Genomic DNA, 18,792 nt, shown 5'->3' on the forward strand with positions numbered 1-18,792 from the left:
GAGACGATTCCGCCAGGGCTTCGAGTGGCTGCTGAGCTTATAAAGGTATCAAAAGACCGTCAGTGGCTCAGGGGCCCGAGCCCTCTCACGCACGTGTGCTCGGGACGCGCCTGCATGCTCAGGCCGAAGGACCCGGGGCTCCCCGCCCCCCTCCAAAGCCTCTTTGTGGACCGTGAGCCACAGTCGGTCGGCAGGCAGCGTGTGTTCTCGTTGCTGTGGAGCAGTGACACGGGGGGGCGGGGGTGAGGGTGGAAGCCGGTGAGAGACTAGACCACGCAGTGGGGCGCGGGGAATGGACGGCCTGTGAGCAGCTGACCCGGCGGCCCCAGGGCTGCCCAGGAGGGCGCCATGGCCAGTCTGCCTCTGGGGCCTCCGGTGCGCCCAGGGGCACCGCCTGGTGGGCAGCCCAGGACAGAGGGTGCGTGTGCCCTGGGAGCCAGGCTGCCCTGGCTGGGGAACCCCGCCCCAGAAGCGAGGGGCCCTTGCCAGTGGTGTGGTCACCGGCCCTCCCACCCCCACGCCAGGGCCCACGGGTGGGTGCTCATGGCTTAGGGCCAGCCAGAGGGGTTGAGGTCGGGCGTGAGGTGGAAGGAGTTCTGAGCCCCGCCGCCCGGGCTTCGCAGGGGACCACAGCAGTTCCGGGGCTGGGCTGGTGAGGAGGCAGCGGTGGCCATGCCCGCGGGGCGGGGAGCCAGCTGCCCGTGGTGAGCAGTGGGCGCTTTTCATCCCCAGGGAAATGGGGGGCTTGAGGCTCAAGACTTCAGAGTCCCACCCACTTCTCTCACCCCGAGAGGTGATCTCCTGGGGTTATTGCTTGTGCCCTGTACCCCCAGCCCTCAGAAGCCCCTGCAGGGGGTGAGTGCAGAGGCACAGGGGTGTGGGGGGCACGGTGACAGGAAGCCCTACAGGAGCCCACAGTAGGGGCTCCAAGAACCCCGAGGAGGCTCGGTCCAGCTGCACAGGGACACCGCTTCCCCGAGGATGTTTCCCCCTTTTGTATGCAAGTCAAACAATGGGCCTGGCACTGTGGGAGGGGCTGAGGCTGGCCCCTCAGATCCCCGCTCGGGCCCAGGGGAAGCGCAGACACCGCTGGGCTGGACATCGGGACCATGGACAGGGATGGGAGCCGGAGCCGGGACGACAGTGAGTACGCTGTGGGGGGGCAGTGCCCCCCTGCCCGGCCCAGGACCAGGCGCTGCCCCTGGTGCCCTCTGCTTCTGCCCCGTGTGTCCGCGGGTGCCCTTCTCTCCGGCCTGTCCTTCCTCCTCTCTCCCTTGGGTGTGGCGCTCCCGCGCCTGCAGGCTGCTCTGACCTCAGGCCCCTCGGGCGCTGGGCCGGGAGGGTCAGCGGGGAGGAGACCTTTCTTCCTAACCGCCAGTGCCTTCCATTCCTTTTCTGTCCTTCCTCTGGGTGGCGGCACGCTCTCCCCCGTCCGCGTGGAGGACGGTTCTTGTTTTAACCACGGTTGGCTCAGTTCTTCGAGGAGGGTAATTTTAAGGAAATGTCAGGAAAGGTCTTCCGAGCTGCCTGCTCACCCCCTCTCACGCGACACCCCGAGTGGCTCCTTCCTGCCGTCACCGCGACAGAAACACAGCGCAGCCCAAGGGCTATTTAAAGAGATGAAGACGGAAATGATATTTTAGGAAGAAACGTGCTGTGCTCTTAAAAAGGAAGCTGTTGGTCCTGAATTTGAAGGGGCGCTGGGAGAGAGCCGGGGCGGGAGTTGGGACCCTGGGAGCTGAGTCTTAGCCCTGCCGGGAATTGGCTGTGTGACTCCGGACGAGTCACTTAACCTCTCTGAGCTGTGATGTTCCCGTCTCTCTCAGGAGATTGAGTCCGGAGTTCTTAATCTGGGACCATGAAGGGGAGGGCAAGATGTAGGAGTGTGCTTCTCCTTCTCGCGTGTCTGTGTGTGTGTGTGTGCAGGGGTGTGGCATGCTTTCTTTTTTTTTTTTTGATTTATTTATTTATTTATTTATTTATTTATTTATTTATTTATTTATGTTTATTTATTTATACAAGCACTGGGTACAGTCAGAAGCACGGGAGGGTGAGAGAATTCACCAGAGTCAGAGTGGGGAGCAGAACAGGCAGACTGACGAAATACACTGCTGAGGGGAGCAGCGGGCGGCAGGAGAGGTCTGTGCGCCATGTGGGACCCTCCTCCGGTGGCCGGGGAGCAGCCGGGGATCGAACCGGCGCTGCAGAGGCTGTGGGCAGCTTTGCAACCCAGCGCTCAACCGCTGCGCCACCATGGAGGCCCGTGGCATGCTTTCTTTTGAATCCCACGGAGGCCTGTGACACCAGCACATTCTTCGGTCTCTAACCCGGTTATCTGGAAGGTTCGTCACTGGCTTACTGACAGTTTCTTTCAAACTAAGTTCCAGAGTCGAAGCGGGGTCTGCGATGGGCCCAGGCTGACCTTAGAGACAGCTCAATTTCAATTTTGTTGGAATCCCTTTTCACACTGAAGCGGGAGCGGCGCAGAGATCTTTTGGCATGGGTTTGCAGAGGCCCGCATCTGGCCCCTGACGTATGCCCGTGGTAGCTGCGTATCCACAGCTCGTCCACAGGAGGGGTTTCCGGACTGGCTAATGCAGTCATCCTCATCAGCAGTCTTTACTTGGTGCTGGATATTTCTCTGAGTAGCCAAGGCCAACTGGAGATTCAAACCCCAGATCTGCCTTCTACTTGCTGGGTGATTTTGCTTAAGTCACTTAACCTCTCTGAGCCCAATAAAAACAGAGATGGTGCCATCTCGGAGAGCTGGCCAAGGATTCACGAGCTGCTGAGTGCCTAGTACAGCAGTGGCCCCAGCAGGCCTGCCGTGCATGTTGGCTCCAGAAGTTAGATTTCTGGGGATCAGATTCTGCCCCCAAAGTTTCAAAATTAAACTGCAACTATTGGAAAATATTGTCACTGGTGCTGGTTCTATTTTGGCATCATGACTTCTAGAAAGTAAAGTGTAAGGAATGGGGACCTGATATTTCTTGGCCCCCTGCTTCTGCCTTAGTGTCACCCCGTGTTCTGGTCTCCAATAGAAGCCACCCTTGGGGCTACAGCTCGGGCTGCTGCGGGGCAGGCGAGTATCCAGAATAGGTTTGCGAAACCAAGAGATTTTCCTCCAGGTTTCAGAAGGGGACCTGCTGTGGGACCCTCCGTTTGAATGTCCCTTCTCAGGTGAGGGGTGGCTCTCCCCCTGACCTGCTGGGGCCACCCTTCCCCATCCCTGGGCCCCCAGGTTTTGAGTCTGTAATGTGGACAGCTTCAGAGAGAACATTTTCCTCTAGTGGCACACTCGGGGACCAAGGAGGCTGGCAGGGGCATTCTGCGCTGTGACATCCAGCCAGAAGCCACATTAAGGGCCTTTTAACACTGCCACCTTTGGGTGCCTCTGACAGCATCCCCGACCTGAGGCATATATCACACCATTGCTGGAGCCCCCCCAGGGCAGGCCTGTCCCCTGTTCTGCCACTGAGGACATCAGTAGTTCACTCTAACCCTGAGTAGATAGCTCTCTTTTCCTTTCTTTTTTTTTTTTTTTAAAGATTTATTTATTTATGCATATAAGAGCTGGGCTACGGGCCAGAGGTGCGGGGGGTGAGAGGATCCACCAGAGACAGGTGGGGAACAGAACAGGCAGACTGACTGAAATACACTGCTGAGGGGAGCAGTGGGCGAGATGGGAGAGGTCTGCTGAGCCATGTGGGTTGCTCCCTGGCCGGCTTGGGATTGAACTCGTGCTGCAGAGGCTTCAGATTGCTGCACAGTGCAGTGCTTAACCCCTTGCGTCACCAGGGAGGCCTGATTTCCTGGAACTTCTACTCTTGGTCATTATCTGCCCCTCCAAGAACCCTTTGGAGACTTCTTCTCTAACTTGACCAGGTTCTTTAATGGCCCCACATGTAATATGGTTTTAACTGATCTTTTTAGATGAAGATGTCTGAGCACAGGGCTGAAGTAGAAAAACCCCCTCCCTTATTCTAAAAGCCATATCTTTTATGCTATAACTTTTGTTACGATAGACTGAAATCTCTCCCAGAAATGGTGAGAGCCTCTTCAATAAAATGGGCAGCAACCAGAGTCCCTGGTAATATCAGGAGGAGGCTGTTCTCGGCCAAGACTCCAGGACTCGGTGGCCCTTCCTCATTCCTGGCACTAGTCCATGGGTTGGCAATGATCTGAGGTCACGCTATTCTCACCATCAGTGAGGAGGTGGGACTTGTTCCTGGGGTCCCTAGTCAGCAGCTGCTTCTGCTTTGCAGGCTTGTCCATGAAAGTCTGTTCCCCTCCTCGGGCTGAGCTGGGGATCAGAGACTGGATCTCTGGCATCACGGTGCTTTAGTGGGAAAGGCTGCTGGACTTCACGGCCAGGGCTCAGCGGTGCGGCCTCACAGGTGGACCGTGGGACCTCAGTGCCTTCCTGGGAGTAAAAGCGCAGCTGTCCTGGACTCAGATCCTCCCCGGGGGGCGGGCCCTGGCCCCAGGGGACCCCCCTTCTCTTTCCCGTAGGCTGCCACTTTTCTGGAAGGGGATGCTGGCTCTTCCCCTGTCCCACAGGTAATTTGGGCCTTGCTGCCGAGTCCAGGAGCTTGGACGTCAGCTGCAAGCCGTGGGGAGTCCTGGGGTGTGCAGAGGGGGGCGCCCTGGGCGGGTTGTCGTTTTGCTAGGAAGCTCTTTAAATAGCGTAGGAGATTATAATTTCTTTGTTCTTCTTGGCAAAATACACCTTCTTTCTTTTCTTTATCTTCTCATCACCCAAACGTCCCCGCCGCCTCTCAAGTTGTCTAGATTGTGGGAAAATACACTTAACCAAAAATTTGCCATCTCACCCATCTCTGAACGTGCAACAAGTGCATCCACGCTGCGGTGTCACCCCCACTCTGCATCTCCAGAGCCCTTTATTTTGCAAAACTGGACTCTGCACCCACCTAACTGCCAACGCCCCCTTCTTGCCTTGCCCCCCGCCGCCCCCAGGCCATCGGCTCAGTCTATGAATTTGACCACGGGACTCTTGCACCCTCTCGTGAGTAATGCAAACCATCAGAGGCATTTGTGGGGAGTGGCTGTGGGAGCCCCCGTCCAAAGGGGCCCTCACACCTGCTGAAGAAGGTCAGGAAGGGACCGACTCGAGCCAGGTGGCCGCGGGCAGAGGCGGGGGCCCGACTCCTCTTAGCCCCTGACATACAGGCAAGGGGGAGGAGAGGCCGTTCCTGGGGTAACCCATGAGTCACGTCTTTCTCCACAAGACAAATTCCTGCTTCTGCAAAGGAAAAATACAACACCTGGCGGCCGCTGAGCAGGAACATTGTGGCCTGGGTGACGTGGCGTTTGCCAGCCCCACGTGGGCCCCGGCTGCGCGGCCGGTCGCGGGGGTCGCTGGGCGGAGGCGGCTGAGTCCCACATGCTGTGGCACTGCTCGGAGCGGGCCCGTCACACCTCTGCGCCTCGGCTGGTCTCCTGTGACATGGGGAACGGTGATCGCGGGAGGCACAAGGGGACCCCGCTTGCACCTTCTGCTGGGAGAGCCCAGGAGCCATGCGGGGTGCCAGGCCCGACAGCCCGACACCATGGAAACGGCCGCCCCTCGGACACCGTGCCGTGCCGGCAGTGACGGATGGGACCCCGAGGGAGGGATGCCCCCTCCCCGCGGGCCCCCGGAGGCCCGTATTTTGTGCCCAGCATAATGGCCAGACCAATTTAGCTCTGACGCTGGCGAGGCCGGAGCGGGCAGGGCGCCGGGGTGATGGATGGAGGCTGCCTGCCCCCGCTCGCCCTGGCGCTCCTCCTGCCTCTTCCTGCCCTGTCCCGAGTGTCCGCCCCGTCCAGGAACAGAGGGCCGGGCCCCAGGGGAGAGGGCCGGGATGAAGGGCTTTCTTTCCTTTCTTTCAGCGCGTGGCATTTTCCCCGCCTGTCTCCCGGCCTCCAGGAGAACAAAGGAGGAGGAAATCTCCCTCCTGGGGGCGCTGACAGGAGCGAGCGTCCGCTGGTCTGGGCTGGGCCAAGTGTCTCACAGCACGGGCGTCACGGCCCTGTCGAGTTCCTCCCAGAGGGGTTACCCGCCCAGTGTCCTGAATTCCGAGGCCCGGGCGCCAGCTTCCGAGCAGCAGGGGCCCCAACGCCGGTCACCCCGAATCCTGTCCAAGCCTCCATGATGGAGGCCCCGGCCTCATGACCTTATCTAAACCTCATCATCTCCCAAAGGCCCCACCTCCCGTACCACGCATTGGAGATTAGGGTTTCAACATAGGGATTTGGGGGCACACAGGCATGCAGTTGACAGCAGGGTCACGCTGGTATTCAGTGGACAGCTGGTCCAGTCTGGACAGTCCAGGATTGTTGCTGGGGTGGCTGGAATGGGGGTGCCGGCAGCTCTGTCTCAGAAGGGAGTGCTCCAAGAGGCAAGAAGTAGAGGCTGCAGGGTCTAGTGCTCCCACCGTGCTCCCTGGGTTGAAGGGCAGAAGGCTGGCCCTTTGTCTTTGATGATGGGAGCTGCAAAGCAGCGTGATGGGCTGTAGATGACACAGTATCTACCTCCCGGGCTCAGCTGTCGTGGGGACTAATTTCTGGTCCCTATTATTGCTACTGCTTCTGATCCCTGGCCCCCCGCGGGCCTATGTCCCTAGTGAGCCGGGCTGTGTTACACCGTGGAGCTCTTTACAATGCACCCGCCTTCACTGGTCATCTTCCTGTGAAGCCCCATCAACACACCAGTCCCCTGAGGCCTGGGACTTTCTGTCCTGCAGGTGTGGTGGACCTCAGCTTCCAGGCCAGGAGCCCTCTGGTGCCCCCAACCCAACTCCAGGAGACGCCGCCCAGCTATGACTGGCTTTTTCAAAGGAGCGGTAAGTTCTTGGGGTCTTGTTTTCTGTGATCAGTTCCTGGGGCTTCTGCTGACTTGGGGGGAAGTCTTGGAACAGGCCGGTGCTGGGATAGCTCCCCTTTGCGCTGGGGGCCCTGGGAAGGCCCCTGTCCTGGTTGGGAGGGAATGGGGGAACATGGGGTGCAGAGCCTGTGTCCATGCACCTCTGCCACCGTGACTATGTCCATTTCAAGCTGGAATCCCGCAGGCCTTAGCGCCATCATTCTGGCTCCGGGTGCGTGGGACTGCGGCCTGTCTCATATCCAGCCAGGCTTCCTTCACCCCAGAAGCTTCTGCTCCTCTGAGCTGGGCTATCCAGCCCTGACCCTACCCTCTACCCCCCTCCCCTCCAGACCAACAGGAATTCTTCCCACCTCTGGAGTCTCCAGGGAGAACCCAGGAACAGAGGCACTGGGCCTCCTTCCTGGAACACAGGTGAGTTGGAGGTGGGCTGCAGGTGAGGCGATCCTCACGACATCATCACCTGTGGTCACCACTGGCCCTGAGAGCCCTCCTCGGGGGTCTAAGCAACCACAGATCTCCACCCTGATGGGGTGTCAGGACCCCAGGCCTCCTGGATGAGATTCTCCAGGGCTGGAGTCCAGGAGTGTGTCCTTCACCAAGCTCTGCAGGCCGTTGGCTACGAGCCAAAACAAAGTGGCGATGGGAGGGTGGACGCCTGTTTCTGTGAATCAGTCACGCTGTTCACTGATCACCTGTGGCTGCCTTGCCATCTCCCTCTTATGGCCCGTGGAGCCCTGTGAAGACTGATGGGTTCCTACCGAGCCCTTTGCAGGAAGTTTGCTGCACCCTGGCCCACACCTTCCCTGCATGTTTGGAGAGGCCTGGGGCAGGGAAGGTGGAGCCGCCCTTTGGGGTTTGACCTTGGTTGGCCTTCCCGTGTCCTGCCTTCAGGGAGTTTCCTGGGTGCTCCTGGCGCTGCTGCTATCTTGAGCACCCCCTTTTCCTCTCTGATCACCCCATTCCATGCCTGCAGACCCCATTACACACACAAAACTCTGGGACCTGCAGACCCCTGTGTTCACTGAACCTGGTGCTGGGGGTGGAGCGCTTGGGACAGGGAACCATTGGGAGCAGGACTGCCAGGGAGACACCCACGCAGGGCACAGGGAGGGAGGAGGAGGGACTCCTTGTCCTGGAGGGGGTGTGGTGAGGGAAGGGACAGGCAGCTGATCCTCAGGGAGTTTGCAGGAGGAGGGGAGGCATCCAGAGAGAAGGGGTGTCTGCCCTTTCCTGTGGATGGTTCCCAGCCTGGCTCTTCCAGGAACGCTGCTCACAGCCCCGGGGCAGGCACCGGACCTGGCCTGCTCTGCGGCCTTCCAGCTGTGGGACCTGCCTCTGGACCTCCGATTTCTGCAAAAAGGCATAATTCACCTTTAGGGTGTTTTCCGAGTGCGAAGGGTCTAGCAGGTCTCCTCCCGAGGCCCACGCTTCAGCTAAAGCAGTTTTGCTGTGGTCCAGAGACCCCCACACAGTGTCTGTTCCCCGCGCGGTGCACGCGTCCCCGAGCAGGACGCCCTCCGCTGAGAGGGACGCGGCCCTGCTGCCCGGGGCGATTCCCTCTGCACCCTGAGGGCCTGGCGGGCCTGGCGGGCCGGGATGGGCCGGGGTGGACCCCCGCAGCCGCGGCCTCCCTGCTCGCCCTCGCAGGGCGCCGGTGGTGACAGAGGCCGAGGCCCGAGAAGCGCTGCTGGGCTTTGTCAACGCCAAGTGCTGCCACGGCCGGGTGGCCGCCAGCGAGCTGGTCATCTGGCAGCTGAACCGGCAGACCCTGTGCAGGGTGAGGCGTCTGGCCCGCAGCCCCCCACGGTGGGCGGGGGCTGCGGCCAGAAACAGGGAGGACCCGGGGTGGGGCTGGGGTGTGTCCAGGGACGCCCCAGGGGCGGGGCTAGGAGAAGTCAGGGGTGGGGCTGGGGGCGGGGCCATGGGCGGCCTGTGGCGGGGCTGGGGGCGGGGCCATGGACGGCCTGGGGTAGGGGTGGGGCGGGGCCACAGAGAGCCTGGGGCGGGGCCACAGAGAGACTGACAGAACAGGGGACGGGGCCACAGAGAGCCCGGGGCGTGGCCATAGGGATCCTGGGGCGGGGTTGGGGGCGGGGCTATGGAAAGCCTGGGGTGGGGCTGGAGGCGGGGCCACGGAGAGCCTGCGGCGGGGCTGGGGGCAGGGCCATAGAGAGGCTGGGGTGGGTCCAGGGAGGGCCGGGGGCGGGTCTGGGGTGGGTCCAGGGAGGGCCGGGGGCGGGTCTGGGGCGGGGCCAGGGAGGGCCGGGGGCGGGTCTGGGGTGGGTCCAGGGAGGGCCGGGGGCGGGTCTGGGGCGGGGCCAGGGAGGGCCGGGGGCGGGTCTGGGGCGGGGCCAGGGAGGGCCCAGGGGCGGGGCTGGAGGCGGACTTGGGCTGGGCATGGAGGCGGGGTCATGGGGCCAGGGGCGGGGCCGGAGCGCAGTTGTGGGGTCACCGGGGTGCAGGCCTCTTGGGGGGCAGCGCGCATGCCGGCCTCCCTGCCTGCGGGCGGGCCCGGGGCGTCTCTGCTGCGCCCTCCCGCGCCCTGCCGTGCGGCGGAGCCGGGTCGCGCGCGCCTGACTCTGCTGCCCCCGCAGTACCGGCTGGAGACGTTCAGCGAGTCCAGGACCCGCGCGCGGACGTTCCAGCCCTTCTCCGGTGAGCGGCTGCGGAGCCGGGTCCAGGGCGGGCCTGGCGGCGCGTCCCGCTGGTCCTCGCGCTCCCCTGGGCCACGACGCTGTCCTGCCCGAGCTGGGGCGCCCGCCCTGGGCTGCCCCCCGGGACACGGGCTGTGGCCGGGGCGGCCGGGGAGCCTTCCCTGCACGGGGTCCCGGCCCGCCCCGCGCCTGCGGACCCCTCGCCCTCCCCGCCGGCGCCCCCCAGTCTAGCCCGGGCCTGTGCACCCACCCGGCCTCCTCTCCCTGCCTCGCGGGGCAGCTCTGTGTCCGGGTGGGCCCCCCTCCGGCCCACGCGGCCCTGTTTCCTCTGCTCGTTCCCTGGACCCCGTCACTTCAGGAAGCCTGTCGGGGGGTCTCCTCCGCTGCCGCTGCTCCCCCGCCCCACATGATCCCGGCCCCTAGGGTTTGCTGTCCTCCTGCTGTCCTGTCTGAGCCCCTGTCCTGCTCCCTTGTCCCTGCTCACCTGCGGTTTCAGCTGCCTGTGCTCACACACAGCCTGAAAATGTGCCATGGAGTAAAAGATTTTGAGAGGGAGAGGGAGGGAGGGAGGGAGGGAGGTCATGTGACTTTTGTTCCGGGATTGTGTTATTTCTTTCCTTTCCTTTTCTGTTTTTTTTTAAAGATTTATTTGTTTATGCATACAAGAGCTGGGGTACAGGCCAGAGGTGTGGGGGGTGAGAGGACTCACCAGAGACAGAGTGGGGAGCGGAACAGGCAGATCCACTGAAATACGCTGCTGAGGGGCGCAGCGGGGTTAGGAGAGGTCTGCTGCGCCATGTGGGTAGCTCCCTGGCTGGCCGGGGATTGAACTCGTGCTGCAGAGGCTGCAGATTGCTTCACAGTGCGGTGCTTAACCCCTTGCGCCACCAGGGAGGCCCCTATTGTGTTATTTCTACTGTTTCTTGCTGTGCCTAGTTCAGGACTCAGCTTCAGGCCTGTGTGTGCACATGGTACAATCTGCACAGGGCTGGTGCCATCAGAGGTTGCAGGCACCCACTGGGGTCTTGAAATGTATCCCTGGTGAATAAGGGGGTGGTGGGTGTGTGCCCGTCTCCTTGGAAGGGCAGAGGTGTGGGGAGGTGGCAGCAATGAGGCTGGAGCTGGTCCCCGGCTTCCTGGCTGAGTGCTCAGAGCCTTCCTCAGGGACGCTCGCCTCCGCCCCACTCTGACCCGCACTGCGGACAGGAGAGAATTGCAGGCCGGGAGGCGGAGTGACTTGTCCGGAGCCACACAGCTGAGAAGCAGAAGATCCGGGGATCACGCACATCTTGGGTGTTTAATCCTGGGCCCCAGGGGACCCTTGTCTGCAGCCCCGGGGCCGACCCCGCTCCATGCCATTCGTGAATCCGTCAAAGCTTGTCCGCCCGCCAGGGCCATTCTCACCACAGCCCTTCCCACGTCAGGTCACTCTGTGGACGGGCCACAAAGAGGAACCTCCCCCCGGCTCTGGGACATCAAGGTCCAGGTCCCCCCCATGTTCCAGGAGGACACCCGGAAGCTCCAGGTCCCTCACTCTTCGTTGGTCAAGGTCAGGCGATGGCGGCTATTTGCCTTCTCTGACAGGGCTCCCCGGGCTCCCCGTGTGTCCTCCAGCTTTGTCCTTTTGAGAAGGAAGCCGGCTCCAGGCTCGGGCTGGTTCCCCGCCTGGCAGTCAGCCCATCTCCAAGAGAACCGGGGGGCCATGCCATTCCATACGCAACTCCGGGCAAGTTAGGGTGTCCAGCTAACAGAAGGAAGACCCCCTTTCGGACCTGCCCACTGGCGCTCCCGGCACCCACGCTCGCGGCCCATCTGCGTGCTCGCGATCTGACTGACCTGGCTGGAGTGCAAGCCGCCGAGGGGCTGGGCGGCAGCGGCGTAAACACGGCTCGGGCGTTGCCGGGGTTTTCCAGGAAGGCTGGAGGGGAGCGGATGACAGGCCCGGCGAGGGCTAGAAGGTGTCCACGCTTTTCTCGAGGGTGGGGAAGCCATTTGGCCTCAGTGATTAAGTTCTGGTAGCGAGTCAGAGCCTCACTGGCTCTCCCCAAACTGTGTCCGTTGTGTGTCGCCTCCAAGGATGGCTTTGGCTACCCGGGGACGGCCACAGGCTGTGGCCCGGGCGGGAGGCCGAGCGCGGGCGTCAGGACGCGGCTGGGGCTTCCAGGACGGACGGGAGGGCTGGGCGGGAGGACGCGGTGACAGCATCTCCAGGCCTCTGACCCTCGGGGGTCCTGGGCGGTGGGCAGGGCCCGCTCCCCGGCCCTGAGCGGCTGTGCCTCCTGCGGGGTGGTGAGATGGGGGCACGGGGTGCAGGTGGAGAGACCAGGGGCTGGTGTTGGGAAATGAGACCCACGCGGGGCTTGGCTCTTTCAGGAGTGTCACAGGTGCCACGGCCGGGGCCGAGATGCGTGTGGCGGCTGCCACGGGGCTGGCGTGGTGAGTCACGGTGGCCCTGGGGGCATGAGAGAGGGTGTGGGGGCCTGGGGCGCTCACACTGACCACGTGCCCCCCGCGGGTATCCATGCACCCGCCTGTAAAGGGGAGGGGGCCAGGGGTGTCTAGTGACCTTCCCTCCAGCGGCCCCAGTCTTAGGGGAGCCTGAAAGAGACCAGGGTGGGGAGCCCAAAGCGGGGACTTCAGAGGACTGGTGGTCGCAAACCAGACCTTGCTGGGGCTCCTGGGGCGCCACCCGCAGGGCTGACCAGAGACAGGGTGGCTCAGAGCCCCACAGCTGTCTCCTCCCGCCGTTTCCCAGCAAGGTCACACCCAGTGTCCACATGGGGAGGGTTGTTGGGCCCCGTGCAGCCCTAGGCCAGGCTCGATGGCATCTGCTTGCTTTTCTGAGAGCTTCAGGGCTGCTAACCCTCCCAGGAGGGGCCGAGCTCCTCACTGTTCCCAGCTGCCCCGTTCAGCTGAGTCCTTCAGGCCCACCTTGCCCGCGGCCACCCGGCTGCCCCAGCCCCTGGCCACCCTGTGCCCTCTGCGCCCGCTGTGCCCTCTGCACCCAGCTCCCCTTCCCTCCTGAGCCCTCCAGGGCCCCTCCCCGTGGCCTCGCTGTTCCTCCCTGCCCGCCCCCGCCTCTCCCCCTCAGCCTTCCCTGGACTGTCTCTGGAGCCCCCTATGCCACCTGTGGGGTATGGCCTGGTCCCGACCACATGGACGCCTGGACCCGCCCACCCTCTCTGGCTTGTCTGCTAGTCGGGGGTCCCAGAGTCTTCATGGGGATCAGAGCTACGGGCACCTTAGGACTTAGAGTCTTTGAAACTTGGTGGGGCGCCCCGAGATCCCCCTCGCCCATTTACAGGGGCTGGGGCTGGGCCGGGGCGGATGTGGCTGCCCGAGGTCGCCAGCCTGGGCCTGGAGCCGGTCTCCCTCCCGCTGCGCGGGGCGGCCTCCCGGGGCCAGCGGGCTGAGGCCGTGCCGTGTCCACAGGCCCGGTGTCCGGCCTGCAGCAGAGCCAAGCGCAGGGCCCGGCCGCCCCGCAGGTGTCAGATGTGCTCCGGGTCCGGCCGGCGCAGGTAGGCGGGTCCCCGCGGTGCTCTCCTGGCCGCCCCGTCCCGGCCAGCGGCTTCCCCCTGCGGCCCCTCCTGCGGGTGGCGGGTGTCCTGCTCTGGAGCCGAGCTGGACGGGCGGGCCTGTGGGGCGAGGGTGGCTCCGAGGGCAAATGGGGCACTGACCCGGGTGTGGGACTCTGAAGACGGGCTTGGGGCGGCTCTCTGGCAGCGGCCAGAGCCCCGAGACTGAGCGGCCCGGGGCCCCCTCAGGTGCAGCACGTGCTCGGGCAGGGGGAGCAAGCCCTGCGCCACCTGCAAGGGGGAGAAGAAGCTGCTGCACTTCAGCCAGCTGGTCATCGCCTGGTAGGTGGCGGCGTCTGGGCCGAGGCCCCGGAGGTGGCGGGGGGCACTGGGGACACGGCCTCGGCGGGTGTCTGCAGAGAAACTCCGCTCGGGGCCTTCACAGGGCTGGGTTCTGGGGGAGGAGAGGCTTCGAGGGGCTCCGGAAGGGGTGGGTCCATGGGGAGGCTCGTGGGGGTGCGGGGCTGGCAGGGTGCAGGGAGGCTGGAGGGGGGCTGCCAGGATCTGGTGGGGGCTGCAGGGGGTGGAAGGGGGCTGGTGGGGGCTGGCAGGCCTTGGAAGAGGCGGCCCCGAGTTCAGGTCTGACTTCACCCCTTTCTAGCGCAGCTGCCGCCCTGCACTGGGCCTCCCCTTGGGGAACCAGCCCCTGCTGCCTCCTCGGTTCCATGCCAGGGCCACCCCCATTCAGGGCTGCCCGTCGGGTCGCTGAGAGCCGGGTCCATAGCAGACAGGCGCCCCACTAGCGCCCCGTGTACAGATGGGGCTGTGGAGGCCCAGAGAGGCTACAGAGCTTCCCAGGGCCCCTCGAGGGGTGAGGCCAGAGTCAGCCGGTCTGTTCCCAAGCCCGTGCTCTGGGCCCCTGCTGCCCCCCCCCCCTTCTAGGAAGAACAGCCTGTTTGAGTTTGTGTCCGAGCCGGGGCTGGACTGCCCCAGGGAGCTCCTGGCCAGAGCCAAAGGGGAGAGTCTGTTCAAGGACGAGAGTGCCAAGGTAAGGGATGCGAGTTGGCCCCGCCTGTCCCGGCTGCCTGGGCCCTGGGAGGCGGGTCCTCTGGCTTTTGCGGGGGGGGGGGGGGGGGGGGGGCGGGAGGAGGGTCCTTTGGAAGGAAGGCTGGGGGCAGAGTTGCCCTGGAGGATGGAGGCTGCTGGGGCCAGCAGGCTTGTCTCCCACTTCCACAAGCTCTACCCTCGTTCCCTCCTCACCTGCCTCCCTTCCCCCCAGCCCCGCAGCCTGCCAGGGAGAAGGTAACATCTTCACCTCCAAGTCTGAGGGTGAGGGGGGGAGAGGCAGGAGGCTGTGGCTTAGCTGGGGGAGCAGGGATGTGACCCCAGACAGGGTCAGCAGGGAGTGGGCCGTGTAGCCTCGGGGTGTCCAGCAGGGGTGTGGGCCGCTGGCGGGAGAGCAGGTCTGGGGCTCAGGAGCCAGGTGCTGGGGGAGGGGCCCACGCCACCCCTCGCCTGCTTTTAACTCAAGTTTTACGGCACAGGCCTCACCTGTGTGTGCCCCAGGGCTGCAGAGCAGCATTGAGATGGACTCCCTCACCCCAGCTCCTTACAGCCTGGCCCTTCTGGACAGATGTGTGCCCCTGGCAGGATGGGGGTGCACAGCCCCACGCGGGGTGGGTGGGGCCCCCGAGAGGGCTCCTGCTCTGGCTCCTTGGCTGGGCGCTCAGCCCCTCTGCGCATCCCTCCAGCTCCCCAGGCTCACCTTGGGCATCGCCCCCCTCAGGAGCCCGGCACCCCACCCTGTGTCCAAGTTAGGGGCCATGGAGACTTGCTGGATGACAAGTGGGGTGTGGCCCATGGCTGGAGCCCCCCTGCAGGCTGTGCTGTGCCGATGGCGGGAACGACCCGCCCCTGGGCCGCGGGGCCTGGGCCTCCCTCCCGCCCCTTCTCTGTGGGCTCAGCCGGGCGGCTCTGGGCAGGGCAGCGAGGCGGCCTCTCTCCCCAGGTGTACCCCATTGTGGACTTCCCCCTGCGGGAGATCTGCCAGGCCTCCCGGCGGGGCCTCTCGGAGCACAGCGCCGCCCTGGCCTCCCGAGCCCGCGTCCTGCGCCAGGTGAGCGGGTGTGGGGCGCGGGTCACGCCCGCAAGTCCAGGTTTTTGTGTGAAAACTTCCAACTTCTTCATACGGGCACAGAAGTCAACATGCAGCGAGTGCTGGGCCCCGGGCCTGCTTCGGCCTGGGCTACCATACGCTCAAGCTGCCCCCCGGTCAGGACCAAGCCTGTGACCATTTCTGATAAATCAGCGGCGGCCCAGAGTGGGGGTGCAGTTCACCCACAGTCACGCAGCTGTTAGCGTCCAGGCGGGGAGCCCGAGATTCCTGATGCCAAATCTTACTCCTGGCACCGAAGACCCGTGAGAAGCCCGTACAGGCTGGGGTGGGGGCGTCAGCGGGGGTGGGGGCAGGGAAGGCTCTCTGGGGGGCCTTTCTGGGGAGGACCTGCACCCTCCCCTGGTTCCCGCGGCCCCCCACCCCGGCCCGACTACAGAACCACGATGGTGTCTCCTGCCTTTACTCCAGTGGCTGCCCCGTACCTCAGGGCCCTGGATTTCAGGCAACTGTTGAGTAACTCCTCAGGGGAGGGTCCGAGAGGAGGGGTTTGGGGGCCTTGCTGGAGGGAGGGGGCGCGACAGGCCCTGAGGGTCAGGTGGCTCCTGGGAGGGGATTTGAGAATTAAATTCCTGCAGACCTGAAATTCCATCAGTCCTGGGCTTCCGTTCCCCCATTTCCAGCAGGAAGGGAATACTCGAGGTGAACCGGAGTGGGGGTGACGGTGGGGGCGGGCATGAGGACGTACCCCGGAGCCATCAGCACCCACGGGGCTTTCTTTGGTGTCTTAAACTTTCATGCAAATGTGTAACCCATTCCTTGACCTCGCCTTGGCGGTTTCACTATGAACGTGTTAGAGGACGTCATCCTGCTATAGGGCAGCCCCGATATTAAACGGGTTCCTGGCTGTGGGTCCTCACCCGCGCGCTTACAAGGGAATTATGAATACTCCACTGCAGGCACACACAGAAGGTTCATAAAAGGTTTATTGACAAGGGAAAAGGAAAGAAGGAAAATGGACAACTCAGTGAGAAAATAGGGAAATAAAGTCTTCCATGCGTCCTACCCGATCCGACGACCTGGAAACCCAAAGGCCCTCTCCGAGCTGGCCAGACGCTGCTGGGGAGTTGGTGGGGAGCCAAAATGAGGGACCCCCCCAAAGCCCACGTGTCTGGCTTTATACCAACCTGGCTGCTGAACCCCACCCTTGGTCCCAGCCCCCTTCCCTTGGGTGGTGATGGGATGTGGAGCTCCCAGTGTCTTTGGCTTTGGCCTGGGGTGGGGGTGGAGTCCACAAAGCCTGTATGGAATGAGCTTTAGGACAGCCTGTTCCCCCTAACAATTCCCCACCTTTCTCTGCCACTCCCCCACCTGTAAATTACTGCTTCTGTTGATGGAGCCCCCAAGAGAGTCATCCCACCAGCGGTGGGGAGCCGGGGAGGTCGAGAGCCGGCGAGGGGCCTGCGCAGAGCACTGAAGTCCTGTTGGCCCCTTGTCTCCGCAGCGCCAGACCATCGAGCTGGTCCCCCTCACGGAAGTGCGTTACTGGTGCCGCGGGAGGACGCACGTCTGCTGCATCTACGGCACCGACCACAGGGTGCACGCGGCCGGCCGCCCCCCGCCCTGCTGCTGTGCCTGCACCCTCCTCTGATGCTCGCCTGCTGGCCCCAGGGGGCACGTGTTCTGCGGGATCTTGCTGCTGCCCCCAGTGTCTGAGCGCCTGGGTGCTGACCGCAGGGGCCGTGGCTAAGAGTTGTGCCCACCCTCACGGCGGCCCGGGCACGAGGGAGCTTGACAGGACGCAGCGGGGCCAGGACTAGAGGCTCCGAGACGCCGCAGTTCCGCAAAACTCCACGAGGCTCAGATCTGGCTTCTGTGCCAGGCCCCTGCATGGGGCAGGCCCGGGCGCACCCTTGGGTGGGGGCTATACTCTGGTCCTTAGGGACAGAGCCTGGTGGTGGCAGAGGCAGTGGGGAGGGGCTCCCCAAAACTTGCCACCCCTGGGATACAAGCTGTGTTGTGCTCACGTCCTAAAGGTCAGCACCCCAGCCCCAGGGGGACCCTGGGGTTTCCTCTCAGGTCTGGGGGAGCAGTGTCCTAAGGGGTTTTGGTGGTTGTCATGGCTGGAGGCAACACAGTTGGCATTTGGTGGACATGTTCCCGGAGGCAGGATGCCCTCGATGATACCTGTGTCTCCCATATCCCCCCACATTCACATGGAGTTTGGTTGTGCAAAAGCCTCACCTGTTGTGACTTAAGATGATGCTGATTGTTTATCAGCGTTCACCTCTGTGCTCCCCTCTTCCACCTGTCTTGTCTGCAGTGGCTTCTGATCCCCCTGAAGACTTGTGTTGGCTCCCGTGGGGCCAAAGCTGGGGTGCAGTAGCGTGTGGGTTGTGTGTTCTCAGGGCACGGCCGCTGCTGGTGTATGAGGGGCTGGGGGCAGGGGTGTGGGAGGAAGAGGCCAGACCTGGGTGGAAGCACGGAAGGCGGGTGCTATGGTTTGGTTGTCTGTGTCCCCCAGTTCTTAGGTTGGACTCCTAACCCCAAATGCCCCCTGTGTGGTGTATCTGGAGGTGGGGTCTCTGAGGGGTGTTTAAGTCGTGAGGGCAAAACCATACACACGGCATCAGTGCCTTACACCCCAGAGCACTATCCAGCACGAGAGGGGGGAGCAGCCTGTGAACCAAGATGCAGACGCAGCCTCCCCTCCCCCCAAAACTGAGCTGCCAGCACCTTGATTTTGCACTTCAGCCTCCAGAACTGTGAGGCATAAATTTCTTCTGTTTATAAACCACGGATGCTGTGGTGTTCTGTTAGAGGGTGTCCAGGCACAGAATCTGAGCCCATCCAGGGCAGCAGGGCATTGAAAATGCACCTTCCCAGGCTCACCCATAACTTTTTGGGGCATCAGGGCCTGAGATTCTGTCATTTTCACCCCAAGGTCCCAAGATGCATGTTAAAGTGGGAAATAGACATTTGGATTCTTGAGTTTTGGAATCAGAACTCAGTCTTACATTTCTCTAAACTTCATCAGTAAGTTGGGGATTGTTCCCGCCCTTCCTACCCTGCAGGGGTGTTGGAAAGTCGCCCAACGCACTGGAGCCCTTTGCAAAAAGAAGCTCCCCCGACCCTCTTTTTCTTCCTGGGAGCAGAGAACCTTGACCTGCTCCAGCGCGTCCTGCCCACCAGGGGGCAGCAGGTGCACGCACGGGCCGCCGCAGCGCAGGGTCTGCTCCTGAGTCTCGTGCAGGCGGAACCCGGATAGGTGGCCCCGGTGCGGGGAGCCCCTCGCAGGGCCTGGCTCGTTGAGAGCCATTCGTAGGAAAAGTCAGGGATGACTCTGAGTTCTGGCTCAGTGCTTTTGCAGAATCAGAAAGTCGGGTTGTATTTTTTTGGACATTATTTTTTTTAAGATTTATTTATGCATACAAGAACGGGGGTACAGGCCAGAGGTGTGGGGGGTGAGAGGATTCACCAGAGACAGAGTGGGGAGCAGAACAGGCAGATCTACTGAACTCCACCACTGAGGGGAGCAGCGGGGAGCCAGGAGAGGTCTGCTGCGCCATGTGGGTAGCTCCCTGGCTGGGGATCGAACTCAGGCTGCAGAGGCTGCAGTTAGCT

At 63.0% G+C, this 18,792-nt stretch overlaps 1 protein-coding gene across 1 annotated transcript; it reads left to right on the forward strand.

Annotated features, from left to right (window-relative positions):
- Positions 1-1,109: 1,109 nt before the first annotated feature.
- SSUH2 (ssu-2 homolog) lies at positions 1,110-16,819 on the forward strand (the record flags this gene model as incomplete). Its single annotated transcript, XM_084247845.1, has 15 exons — positions 1,110-1,154; positions 4,513-4,560; positions 4,978-5,030; positions 5,930-6,120; positions 6,747-6,845; positions 7,216-7,297; positions 8,534-8,663; positions 9,481-9,541; positions 10,965-11,089; positions 11,914-11,976; positions 12,973-13,058; positions 13,305-13,397; positions 13,998-14,103; positions 15,064-15,171; positions 16,673-16,819. 15 exons carry the CDS (start codon positions 1,110-1,112, stop codon positions 16,817-16,819), a joined length of 1,437 nt encoding a protein of 478 aa, XP_084103971.1.
- Between the last annotated feature and the right edge of the window lie 1,973 nt (positions 16,820-18,792).

Source organism: Talpa europaea, assembly GCF_964194135.1.
Source record: "Talpa europaea genome assembly, chromosome: 11".
Taxonomy (NCBI): domain Eukaryota; kingdom Metazoa; phylum Chordata; class Mammalia; order Eulipotyphla; family Talpidae; genus Talpa; species Talpa europaea.